This window comes from Lepidochelys kempii, chromosome 13, assembly GCF_965140265.1.
Source record: "Lepidochelys kempii isolate rLepKem1 chromosome 13, rLepKem1.hap2, whole genome shotgun sequence".
NCBI classification, from domain to species: Eukaryota; Metazoa; Chordata; order Testudines; family Cheloniidae; genus Lepidochelys; species Lepidochelys kempii.
The window spans coordinates 10,231,261-10,245,280 of NC_133268.1; the positions used below are offsets into that span (position 1 = coordinate 10,231,261).

Sequence of the window (14,020 nt, forward strand, 5' to 3'; positions counted from 1 at the left end):
TTGCAGGGGTGAAACTGACCCCATAGATTTTTGAGCAAGGGTGGGGGGAAAGAGGGTAACTTTATACTCATGGATGAGGAAAACATGAGAGAATCTACACCACCAGAATGCCACGGAAAGTGATCTCGGGAAGAAGCAATGCTCTTCCATGCTGGAATAATCAGCCCATTACTGTGCAATGCAGTCAAGGAACAACCTTATCATTAACTTGCTCCTGCCACTCTACAAGCCCTGGGGTGATGTGCATCCCCCAGTGATGAAGGAAATCCTCAGAAGTGGCACAGGTCGGGCCGAGTTAACAGGAGACAGCAACCTATGGTTAATGAAAGCTGCTGCATCATTTCCAGTCGTGCCCATTGGGCTACATTGTCCCTAGCCTGGACTCAGCCACGCCGGGGAGGAAAGGGGAGTGAGACTGCTCACATTGTGGCACCAGCCATGGGACAGGGGTGAGCAGGGGATGCTTGCTGGCTATTCCCTGCTAAGCGTAAGTGGGCTTTGGCCGTGGCCAGAAGTAGGACGACAGTAAACTTCACTTTGAGAAGGCAGGTGGTAACTTACCACCTGTCTGCAGAGCAAGGCAGGTAGAGGCTCTGATGGATAGTTCCTCCCTGGGCTGCTCTTGCATTGAAGCAGCTCCTGCGCCGGACCTTACCCAGAGCTGGCCCGAATGGCCCTGTTAGGGATGCTGCTCAGTTTCTGCAGCCTGGTGTAGTGCAGTATGTGAGTTAGCAGAGGGGCACCCTGTACGGATGGAGTGTGTCCCTGCTGCTGTAAAGCGGTGACGGCGGGTTAGCAGGTTTCTCAGACTTGATCTCCATCTCTCACTGTTGGATTATTTTACCGATGTCAGCAGGTACCGGGGTGTGGAGATAGGCACCTAAATACCTTCATGAATCCCTCCCCAGATGCTCAGCAGGAGAGCAGAGTCCAAAAGAGAAACAAGGGATTTAGACATTTATTGTGGTGTGCTCAGCACAATGCTGCTGCTCTGACAATTGCAGTTTATTGCTGTGAGTGTCCATTAAAAAAAGGATTGACTCTGAAAAGATTAGAATGCCGCTGCCACAGCATTATCGTCGTCTGAGTAGGCTTCTCATCAGTTATTAAAAGAGATTCTGGTCAATTTTTAACAGCAGTTAATAAACTGAATATGTTAATAAAGCCATAAAATAGCCTCTGAGATTCAAAACATCCATTGTCTTTGGAAGGAAATAACATGGAGCATATTATATTGTCCTTTGGTTGCCCATAACTCACACACTCCTGTCTAGACACCTGTGTGGCATTGTAAATTTGCCTGATGGTTTTATAGACTCCATGTAACTGTAACATAGAGAAGTTTTTTTTTTAAAAAAGGGGGAGTGTATGGGGGGGGGGGGAAATACCCAGCCAGTCCATTTCCAACTGACCTTTTAAAAACCCTATTCCCATTGGTCGCTGTTTATTAAACTAGGCTTATCTGTTTTTTGCTAAAATTGTTTTAATACATAGCCCCTATTCAACCAGGTCTCAGTGACAAGTGACAAGCTGATCCAATCCTACTGCTAAAATTGGCTTTGATGTGCTCTATATCACTTGTCTGTACTGCTCTCTTAAAAACCCATAACTACCCGTGTCTTCAAATTCAGAGATCACTGAAAACCATGGAGACAAGTCCTGAGAAGTCTACTAGATAGACACACACACACGACGTGTGTGTGTGTGTGTGTGTCCACATACATTTCTCAGGGCTTGGTTATGCGGTGGGGTAGTGCGCTGCACAGGAGTGTAATTTTGAAAGTGCACTAACGTGTTGCACGTTAATTGGTCAATTGTGCTGCTGCACTTTAACATACTATATGAAAGCGCGCTAGGGAATCTTTCGTGCACACCCTGTGGAGTCTACATGGAACAATTAATGCGCAATATGTTAGTGTGCTTTAGAAACCGGAGCCCCGTAAAGCACCATGTAGAGAAGCTCTCAGACTTAGCTTTATCTATCTAGTAGTACCAATATGCTACCAGACCAAATATTGGTCTAGAATAAAGAGCAAAAGAGTTCAATGAAAAACTCATCATATTTAACAGCCAAAAATATGAAAAACTTCTATTTTAAAATAAGTTGGCCATGTAGGTTTATAGCTTGTACTTAAGATACATACACATAGCTTTTCTGCAGTTATGACAGGCTTCTCTGTTTAAAATGCTCACTTTCTGTTCAGTTACTCTCCATCATTGCCTCATCAAGTGTCATTATGAGGGTTATTTATAGATTTGGAATTTTGTTTTAAATGAGGCAATATAATTATTGCTCCTATTAGTTTCAATAAAATATTCCACCTCTCCAATTGGACTGACTCAGCCGGCCCCTCTTCCCTCATAACACCATCTGTTACAAAGTTCTCAGCCTCAAGGGGGAAAGGCTTTTTTTTTTTTTTAAAGCTATCTTTAGAAAAAAAAATGGCTGTCAGAAGTTGGGTCTGTGATGCTGGGAACACACCAAACCTGGAAGAATGCTAAACTCTTTCAGGAACAGGTCTTTTGTTCATTTAGAAGCATCTGTTTGGGGGCCTTAGACGAGTAACATACAGAATCACAAACCTTCCTGCATATGTATGGCAAGTTATAATCTTGCATTCAGTCATTGCTTCACACTTGTTATGTATTCAGGTAAGCTTTTAAAAATAACAGTACTAAATGCCTCTCTCTTCTGTAGGAATGAAGAACTCATGTAATTAGAAGACACCTTGTACTAAACTTGGTTTACCAGAAAGACAGCAGAAAATACGGATTAATATCATTCTATGAGATCTGAATTCATGGATTGTACTTGCTAGCTTCATTACTGAATACTTCTGTATAGCTGAGTTCACATAAGCTTTACTGAGTTTCTTGGCAATCTGAGTAGAAGGGTTTATGGCAGTTGCAAAAAATATGGTTGAATTCATGTCCTGTGTAAATCTCCTGAGAGTGGAATGACACCCAAGATGGAGTTACACCATAAACCAACTGGATATGTTGAGTGACTCCAGGTATGAAACTGATCCAATGATCAAACTAGTCACGTTTTTTTGTTTTTTTTCCCGACTGTGGGTTCTTATCATTTCTTGCTGTCATGTGTTTCCAGCCCTCATGTGAAGGACAACAATAAAAAACAAAGATAGGTTTTACTTGCCTTGTTCCATCATCTCCAGAAGACCTTTCTTAATGAGTTCATCCCGACCTGGCCTTGCAGTAATCTTCTTCTCTAACACTGCAAAAATGATAGTATAACATAGAAAATCAGCAAACAATGGATGGAAGTAGACACATAAGACAACTCAATATGAAAGCTGCAACAGGTGGGTTCTCTAGTCCCACACGTAGTGAGCTGACCAGAGGAGGACTACACAGTTGGAGTTTTAGAGGCCAGTTCAGTGTGTTTTCATTGCTAGACCAGTGGTAGTAATGCTAGCCAAGGTGCAGGATACTGAAAAGATCAAAGTTTCCAAAAGGGGTCTGAACAATCATGTTCATATCCAGATCCAAAGTTCAAGGGTGTTGCAGACTGGGTCTTTGATTGGACCCATTACACATAGGTCCCAGCTATCTGGTTTTCAGTCTAAACTTTCCCCAAGTTCAGGAGATGTTCAGGTCCTGGTTTGGATTCAGACCTCTCTGTACAAGGCAGTAGAAAAAAAAAGTTAATGTGTGTGACTGATTTGCAGGGGGAAGACAATGAAACCATCCCCACCAGTCTTTCTTGCCCACTAACCAATGTGTGCCTCTCTTAAACCATGTATTTTGTATTATTTGTTGAATATATTATTGCACCTGCTTGATCTTCATCCACAAGGCTAGGCCTTTATGTGTCCTCCTTGCGTAGGAATTTGTCTAGTAAATCACCAGCTAATTCCATTCACAGAATGAAAAAAGGGGGTTTCCAATCTCTCTCTTCCTTTTTCTTACATCTCTAACTACCTTCCATTCTGTGAATGAACCCCTTCTGTGTATCAGAGGAATTTGCCAAGTTTAAGAGAAGAGTGAATCTGATTTAAATCTAGAAAAGGAAACCCTGTGAGTTATCAAACCACCAGAGAAATGCAGCTGCATGGTGTTGAGAATGGTGGCAATATCACTGTGTTCTCTCTCCTGATAGCACTCTAGCTTCCATGGTCAGGGGCAAGAAGAAGTAGAGCCCTCATGCAATGGAACTAGAATGGTTCTGCTATGCACAGTGTGGGAAGAGAGATGCTGGGAGCCCACACGGGGAGTGTGCAACATTTCACACCAGGGATTCATGCTCCCAAGTCCACAGAGAAGAGGCTCCCCATGTCTTAGAGTAGAAAGGTATGTCAGAGGATGAGTCAAAGGCTGGCAAGTGGATTCAAGGCTACCAAGATGCAGCAGTCATTGCTACCAAGGAGCAGGGATGTACATCATGTGGTAGGTACTATACTCTCGATGGTGCAGTAGCACGTATAGAGCAGCCCTGCAGAGTGTGTTCCTTCTTACATGATCCCCACAGAGCACCCATGTGCCCAGTCAGTTTGCATCAGCCCATGCACAGGTACAAGGAGTCACTCCTTAGAATCTCAGGAAAAGACAAGTGACTCTTGTTTCTGAGTGCTGTACTCTGGGGGTGTCTTCAGAGATTCAAGAGCGCAGACGCTCTCCCTCACACTGTGGTCTGCTGGGCACATCTTTAACACAGTGGCTGACACTTTCAGGAAGGAATGTCTACATTCTGTAGAGTGTTCTGGTTAAGAGTCCAGCCCTACCAGTCAGAGTAGCTCCCTCTTGTCGTTTTCCATAATGTTAGCGTGACCTCCTCAAAAAGTCAGAACAATATATGGAGTCCTGTTTCTAGCAACTGTTCTCATGCAGAGAAAGTTCCTGAGGAGTGAAATGATGACTGCAAACTTCATTTAAGTTTGCACGGTACAGAGAAGACACCCTGTAGTAGTTTGACTGCCACTGAATTTACTGAATTAGTTGTATCAAGAATTGCTAGGATTAATTCCTATGCCCTGTTGGTAATAAACTAAGGGTGTCTGGGTCAAAAGATGCTCTGGGTGTTTTGCTTTGGCTGAAACAGAATAACTGTGTTTTCTGATCATAACATTCATTTTCCATTATATCTGTCACTGGTGACTAATACAGTTGAATAATATGCTATGTTTAGAGTTCCTAATAAAAATTCCCTGCCCAAAACCAAGAATTTAAAAATAAGATTAAATACAATATACATGTACAAAAATACATGTTTAGAAAATTGAAAAAATCACCACCAGCAACCAGAAACCTCAATTATGTGGTGTATGGCTACTATTTATATGGGAAGCTTTGGGAGATGTCACTAAGCTATAGGAAGTAGAGCTGGTCATATTCTATTACTTAGAGTCATTATTTAATGCATTTTAATATTTTTGTTAAGTAATTTATCTGATTCATCCATTTTTCTCAGTATCTGACCTAGTATTCTTGTTTTTATTCTGAATGCAAGGGGCCAGATTAGCACCACCATATAGCCACAGAGCTATTGCAGTGCAAGCTGCCTTACACTGTCCCTCTGATGTGCATTAACCCTGACCTGGAGAATGTATCTCTTGGAAATACCTGAATTCATGTCAGTCCATCACCTCTCTGCTAAGTGCCAACACAGGGATCAGTTATGAAGTTGTGGCTTCTTTTTTTTCTTTTTCTTTTTTGGCACTGTAGACACCCATCCTAAGGTCCCCACTAAGACCTGGATTGATACCATTGACTTCTTTCACAAAGGCCACTAAGAGCCCCTCAGCTGGTAATTACTTTGAGACACATGGATGAGGAGCTAATTCCAAGTAGTCATGGAATGTTCTTTTAGCCTTTCTTGGGATTTTAAGTAGATTGGAAGGAATAGTAATGAAATCCCTCCTACACTCGGCTTTACCAGAAGGGCTAGACTTTGATACCCTCCCTCATTTTCAGTAGCACCTTACTCCACGAGTGGTCCTCTGACTTCAATGGCACTATTCATATCTAAGGTACTATTCAACATAAGGTATCACAGTCTGGCCTTTAAATTAGAAGCCCCAGATAATGCTGCGGCATCTTCATCCCTTACAAAGAGCAGTGAAGAGCAAAAATGGGGAGGTGAGACGGCGGACAACCTGATAAATCGAGCTTTAGATTTTGCTCTTTGCTGACTGGATTGGTAGAAATCCTGGTCTTTAAAATTTTGTGGCCAAGAGGTCAAATCATAATGGTTCCTTCTGACCTTAAAATGTCTGAAATCTATGACAGGCCAGATTCTTACACTTCCATTTAGAAACAGCTCATCAATAACCTGCCCTACTTCGGCAAACTCTGCTCATTTTTCTTCACAGGGTGGACTTTGCCTTGCACTGAATCAAGCTGTTGCTCATCCCATACCTGCTGACGTTTGCTTTAGTTTTTCGTTTTTCTTTTTCCTCCACTTCCATGGTTTGAAGATCCTGCCCAATGTTGCCAGCTTGCTGTTCCTTCTCACAGGCGGCGTTCTAATCCCTGAGACCAGATATTCAGAATGCATTGCAGGGGACTGCTCCATCTCATCTGAGAGGCAAAAACAGAACAAAGCTGCTTGTTAAAAGAAAATAAGACCAAGTATTTCAGAAGAGGCTTAGTAAGGCGGCGGGGGCGGGGAAAGTATGGTGGTTATTCCAGCTAAAAGAGCATTCGGTTTCGTCACCAAGCAATGTAGTGCAAGACAGGGAAATGAAGTCATTGGAGCCCTTAAAGTAGAGGGACTAGATCCATGGATGCTGAGCAGGGAGGTATGTGCCGGCAAGGCTTTTTGTACTGCCGGGGGGACCTTTCTTGGCTTTGTATCTCACTCATCACCACTGACTCCAAGCACCTGGTATCTGAGTGACTCTATTGCAGCCTCCCTCAAGGAGTCCATTGGGGGCTAGGTCCATGGAGTTTGAGCTCTGGTGGAGGAGAATTTGTGCATTCCCAGTCTGCCCTGACCATGCTCCCATCTTGACCAGTGATGCTCACTTTTTGGCATGATTCCCTACAGCCTTCCCCCAGCCCAAGGGAGGTGTTGGCTTTGTAACTCCCATTCCCTCCACAACAGACTATCTCATGCTTCCTCAATGAGAGAATCCTCTGCCAGACTCTTACTCCAACAAAAGCACCAGATGAATGTGGCCCTGTGTGAGAGAGGGGGACGTTGTAGCTTTAAATGTAATGTTGGACTTGGGAGCTCACTTTCTGCCTTGGCCTATGAAGGGATCAAACTGGAAGTGAAATGAAAGGAAGGAGCCTTGTGCTAACAACCCACAAGAATTGCTAGTCACAGGCTGAGTTAGTAAGGATGGCCCGGGGTGGGGTCACTAGCCCGTAACATACGAGACGGAGGTTCAGTTCCCTGCTCTGTCACGTTTCCAGTGTGACATTGGGCAAGTAACTGTCTCTCTGTGCTTGTTACCTCTGGAGATGATCGCACTTCTCTACCTCACGTGGGGTATTGTGTGGAATAAGTGCTCAAATGCTAGTGTAATGAAGGCCACATATGTACTCGAGGCCGGTAGACAGTAATAATAACTGCTGCAGCAACACCTAACACTTACACAGCTCTTTCCAGCTTTAAAGTGGTTTATAAAAACTGATTAATTTACGCCACGCCTGTGTGGTAGGTGAGTATTAGTTTCATTCTACCAGTGTGGAAATCGAGGCACAGAAAGGTGAAAAGAGATATTTGTACAAGTGACCACTGATTTTTGGGTGCCCAACGTGAGACACCTTGGGACTGACTTTCACAGGTGCTGAGCAGCTGCAGCCCCTAATGACTTCAGCAGGCATGCTAGTATGCAGCACTTTTGTGTGAATGAGGCCCACGTGGTGTCAAGTTAAGCACCTAAAACTATTGGCCATTTTGGAATATTTAAGTCTAAGAGGCTTGCTGAAAGTCAGAGAGGAAGTTAGTGACATAGCTAGGATGAGCTCCCAGGAGGGGACTTCCTGGTTCCCAATTCTGTGCTCAAACCACAGGGAGGGACTGTCTTTGTGCTCTGCGTTTGTACAGCGCCTAGCACAATGGGTGGGGCTCCTAGGTGCAATGCTAATGCAAATAATAATAATAGTAATAATTAATTAATAAAATAGTCTCCTGAAAATGAACTGTCATCACATAACTACTATAGAACACATCTATTTCTATGAACTGGCTCAGAATTTATGTATGAGGATAGATTGTTTGGTATGTAGTACTTAAGCAAAACCACAAACAGCTATTACACTGATATGTTCCTTAAGGAAATTGGGGAAGATGGGAAAATTCGAAGGCATTTCATCCAGCAAAACCACAGAAGCACACAGGTAATGCTTCAGGTGGACAACTGGTTCAGACATTTTCAATATTTTGTCTTCACATGACTGTTCATTTTGTTTATAGCCAAGCTTCGCATGGAACAATAAAGACTGAATAATGACAGGCTTCTGCCAGCCATTACCATGAAAGATAGCACAGCTCCATAAACAAGGATATTGATGACACTGTTGAGATGTGTTTTTGGACACCCATACACTAATTCCCAAGAGTGATGCTTCTGTCCATCACCCAGCCATGTCATGAGAGTGAAAATTATAAAACAATTTGCATATCTTTTTCAACAATCCATTACAATTTAAATGAGCAGTGTGGAGCAATGAGTATATAAACATTTCTGAGCCATTGGCCTCTGGAAACTAAAATGACAATAATTTGTTTTGTGAATAGTGGAGAAGAAAACTAAATATGGTATTTTAATGGGTTGGTTTTTTTTAAATTGACAGGGTGCAAATACATAAATCTTAGTGTAAAGGTGGGGATTTCCAAGAAAACAGGAAATAATTTTGAAAAAAATATTAAACACAGTGGGGGGAAGAAGTCATTCTCCTTTCATTTAATTTAGAAAATATTGGTATTAAATATTGATATTACTGATGAACTATTAAACAGAGAAAAGTTAAATACTTTGTCACATTAGTTAGCAGAACTGAACAATGGATGCAACAGGGAATGGATCACTTGATGATTACGTGTTCTGTTCATTCTTTCTGGGGCACCTGGCACTGGCCACTGTCGGAAGACAGGATACTGGACTGGATGGACCTTTGGTCTGACCCAGTATGGCCATTCTTATGTTGTCTAGAAAAGATAGACTTTGTGAATTTCAGTCTGGAAGTATATGCTGAATGAAGACCAGGAAACAGCAATGGGGCATAGCACCTGAGGGGAACTGCAGAATGGCAACCTTTTAACTGCCACTAGAATGCAGGAATCTCTTGGGCTGTGTTTTTTTTTCCCAATTATATATTTGAAAATAAGAAGTATGCTGAAAATGAAACTGTGAGGCATTGCAACTTTTCCTTATTATTGAGACAGCAATGATAACAGAAAATGACACACCGTAGATCTGCTATTATGATTATTTTAAAGCTATAACAGATGCAGCAGAAAATGGCATTTCGTCCTTCCTCGTGACAGCCATTGTAATGGGAACGTGAACATTTATGAAATTAGTCTCTCTCATGCCTAAGGCTGCAAATCAGATCCCCAGTGGTAGAATGGAAGCTACTGTGGGGGTCAGGGCAATCTCCAAGAAGCTATCCCTGTGCTTGCCTACATTCTTATGCACCGCTGCTTAAGCAATTCCAATTGTCCTGGGAGTTTTTCAAACATGTAAGTGGTGATTAGATGAGCCAGCTGATTTTAGAGGATGTCTTGACAGGTTGCTCACCCCACTACATTTCATTCAGGATTTAGACATCTGCAAAGTAGTTTAAGCATTGCTCACATGTTTCACTGACCAACTCTAGCTTAACATCACTGTAGCATCTTTGTCTGAAACCAGGAAATCAAGGCATGCCTAGGAAATAAACCTCATCCCAAATTCGGTGCATCTCTAGCAAAGTTTACTTACTCCCCTGGGATTGTCTTCAAAGCCGACAGCAGAGGAGTTTACAAAGACTGTCAGAAAGGGGCACCAGTAGCTATTAGGAGTTGTGCAGTTGATGGTGTTCCTCCAAAGTTATTTGCAATGTCCCTATTTACTCTTGCCTGTTACTCTTGGGCATTTTAATTAATGGTAGCCAGAAGGAACAGTTCCAGTGTTCAGACCCCACTTATATTTCTCTAATGAAGAAGCAGGAGGTGGGTCTAGCAAGGAAGGAAAAGAAGAGGTGTTCTATGTTTGACAAAGTGTTAAGCTTGGATGGGGTAATGTGGCATCCACTCTACCACCTTGAGGTCTCCAAAGGGTATTGAATTGAGTTAACTTGATAACTATGTCTTATTGTCTGGTTCTTAGCTCAGCACATGGGGTGAGTTTCAGTTCATTTTAATTTTGAAGAATAATTAGAAGAAATAAGTATGCTTAGTGAGGGGAAGTAAAAGCAAAGTTATAGACAATAGTTATATAGAGGGCTGCTGTCAAAAAACAGCTGGCACTGGCAAAAGCAAAGGTGCAGTAGTGAAATGGAATTGGAGAGCTTGATCCAAAAAAGGGCAGGAGATGAGGACTGATGAGCAACAGGAGCAAGAGAAGAACAAACTGAGACAGGGAAGTCTGTACTGTGAGCTTGACTTTGCCTTGGATTTGAGGAAACTTTGACAATGCAGGGAGGGCAGAGAGTTAACTCCATTGTTTATTTTCTTTTATGGGAAAATGTAGCAGCCCCTAGGAGGCCATTCCAGCTGACATAATTTAGAGCAGCCTTGAGACTGCTCAAAATTATGCTGGGGTTGCACTGGAGCCTGCCTGTCCACCAGGAATGGGGGGTATAAAGGTGGCATCTTCCCTCAGGTCCTGCTTATCCAGACTCAAGATTTAGTCCTTTAAATTTAATTTAAAACTCCCTGAAATATGGACACAGACGATGAAGGCTGGAAAGGGAAGACTAATTTTAGGGCGGGTAAGACCAATCCTCCACTGCAGACTTTGGTATGTCTTCTAACTTTATTGATATAAAAATTTGTAACAAGGCACATACAGTTCTAAGGAAACTGATTTAATTGCCTAATATTTTCTTACTGTATGCAGTTCTCAGGTTTTGCACCGTCCGACTGAGAAGGAGAAAAATAAAAATGGAAACAATGTAAGACAGATGTCCTGAAGTCATATCAAGGGAATGGTCTTCCTGGCAATAAGAACCATGTGAAACCCCTCAGAGTTCATCTTTACTCAAATCCTTTTTTTCTTTTTTGTGGGTTGGCTATTTGGGAGATAAGAAGACTACTGCACAGAATGTAAGCAGTTCCCACATGCTGCAGCGACTACTGAAGTGGCACGCACATCTAAATATCAGCCAGATCCTGCAGCCAGCAAGCTGCCCGGGCTTGCCAACTCTCCAACCATTTTCTGAAGCATTCAGCACATTTTTGGATCTGCAGTTAATATTTTAATTATGTTAAATATAATGTGGTTATTTCTCTTTTTTTGAGTCTGATTGCCTGGGGCTGGTCTGCATGCTTATGTAAAAGATGCACAGGAAATGTAAACAACTGGAAGCCAAATCAGATTTTCATCATCAGGAAAGGTGACCATGAGCAACAGCTTGAAGAGCATTCCAGCGTGGAAGGACATGAGAGAACCTTTACACAAGGGCATGTAAGCACAAGCTTAGCTCATAGCAGGGACTTAACACAAGTGGGGCTGGTTGCTGTTCTGCAAGTCACAACTGGGCAAGACAGTCAAATCTGCAACCCTCCACCTAGAGACATCTGGCAGCTTCTCTGTGGCCAGCACATGGCCCTTTGACACCACTCCCAGAAGTAATGGTCCCAACAGTGGTGCTTCTGGATTCTGGAAATGATACACTTGCACCAGAAACATGGACTGGAGAAGGCTGTTACAATTTGATTTCCAGAACTCTGTTAATGAAGGTACCACAACCCAGAATGGTTTAAAATGAACACAGTTGCTGCTTGGACTGTTCGATGGTTATCCCATCAGTAAACTTTCACACCTTTCACTGTCATTTATCCTTTATATATGTGTGGTACATAGTGAGTGTGCTTGTGAGGAAAATAGACATTTTCAGACTAGATCGGGCCAATAGTCATCTCAGGCCAGTATCCTGTCACGGCAAGTGGTCTGTTCCAAATACTTCAGAGGAAGGTGCAATGGCGATTGGTGCTTTGTTAAGTACAGTAGAGATTGAGTCGTTCAGTCGTCAGTGGCAGCAGTCCAAGATCCAGGATATGTCAACTCAAAGCCAGGGAAGGGATTCTGTGACCAGTGGTGTCACAGAATAAACCAGGCAAGAGGGGAGAAAACCATTTTGAAGAAAAAAGCTTCTAATGGGAGATCAGATCAGAACAATTACGTTAGTTGAATTAAGAGAGAACTACTGGGGCCTGGTTTCAGAGTGATAGCTGTGTTATTCTGTATCAGCAAAAACTACAAGGAGTCCATGCATCTGATGAAGTGGGTTCTAGCCCACAAAAGCTTTTGCCCAAATACATTTGTTAGTCTCTAAGGTGCCACAAGGACTCCTCGTTGTTTTCGCTGGGGCCTGATATTCCAGAGGTGCTTTGCAGTTCCGCTTGACTTCAGCTGGTGTTGGAGGTGCTCAGCACCTCTGCAAATCAGATCCAATAGAGTAGGTCCCCCCTTGTCTTATTCCTTTGTCATTTAAAATCTTGTTGGCTGGGGTTGAAGCAAATAAACTCTTATTCCTGCCCATCCACAATCCTGTGGGATTTCCTGGTGAGATGTCCCCCAAGCAGAGCAGCTGGACATCTCCACTTAGAGAGGGTAAGGACTGGCTATTTCTCAACATAGACATCCTGCAGATTTTTATTGTTTCAGGTGTTAACTAAGTTGTGAGAGTGTCTGGGTTCTGCAGGTTGGCTCTTACATTTTTGGATTTTTCCTATTGAGCCAAAGAGACTATAGTTTGATGTCCAGACTGCTGATTACAGCAACTGCTGTAATTCACAGTGTGGAATCTGTATGGCCAGTAGGCACATCAGGAACCAGAGCTGAGATATGCCAGCCTTGCTGCAGAGAGGAGCTGTAAGAGCCCTTGAAAGTACTCTTGTGAATATTCAAAGTGGCCACAGGGAAGTCACCCTGTGGAGTTTATGCAATTGCCCAGGGGTCTAGAGTCTGTCAACTTGTTGGGCATTTAGGTAACTTCCATTAATGATAAGTGGAGTCATGCCTGAACAAATCTCTGCATCACTGCAAGAGGAACCCCTGAAAATATGCATCCTGAAAACAGTTGAAAAATAACGCAACAGACAAAAACTGCAGGCAAATTTGTGAGGCAAGGCATGCTCTGCTTTCTGATGAATCGGTTTGTAATGCAGCTCTGGGGTCTCTCTCCTTTATTGTTGTTGCATCTGTGTTTGCACCTCAGCCACAGAGTTAAAAATGGAAGAGGAGGTTCCCTCTGAAATGAGCTGACCCTTGGGCCAAAGACACTGTGGGAAGAATTTTAATGACCCTAGGCTTCTGATACAGACATAGCTTTCCATTGTTACTGGTAGGGTCCTCTTTATCAGCACTGAAGTCTCAGTGTCGAACTAAAAATAATGCTAAGGAGGATCCCGTCTCAGAGCAAACTGGGCCTGTAAAGGGTTAATGTCCACAGCTGACTAGGAATGGTGCACGAATCGGGTGTTCAAGAGTCATATGACAGCAGTAGTACAATTATAAGAGGAGTTGCTTCCCAACCAGTGGGAATGACCTGTAGGGGGCAGGGAATGCTGGGAAGTGGTCTGGGTGTGGGGTGAGGACTGTGCTTGGCTGGGGGAGAGCCAGCTGGTGGTAGAGATGAGAGAAGGAACCTAGGAACTGAACTTGGTGTCCCAGGAACAGGAAGGACTAAGCCGGTAGGCCTGAAAGGTTGCACAGATTTTGAACCCTGCTGATCGGGGAGGAAATATTTGTGCCTGGGACAGCCAGGTAAACTATTTGTTTTATGTTCCAATTAACCAACCCCCAAATCAGGAAAGCTTATTTGAAGGTCTGATTGTAAATTTTCCAGAAATTGTAAATGGTCAGAAAATTCTGATTGGTCAAAAGCAAAATGTTGTGCAGAA

General features: G+C 43.0%; 1 protein-coding gene across 7 annotated transcripts in view; it reads right to left on the reverse strand.

Annotated features, from left to right (window-relative positions):
* PHACTR3 (phosphatase and actin regulator 3) overlaps window positions 1-14,020 on the reverse strand; it is a 160,423-nt gene that overhangs the window by 68,303 nt on the left and 78,100 nt on the right. For all 7 annotated transcript variants that reach the window (XM_073309199.1, XM_073309198.1, XM_073309201.1 and 4 more), the window contains 2 exons: window positions 6,376-6,537; window positions 3,158-3,235 (listed from right to left, as the gene is read on the reverse strand). In XM_073309199.1, the coding sequence (XP_073165300.1) occupies window positions 3,158-3,235; window positions 6,376-6,537 (240 nt within the window). The remainder of the gene's footprint in view (window positions 1-3,157; window positions 3,236-6,375; window positions 6,538-14,020) is intronic.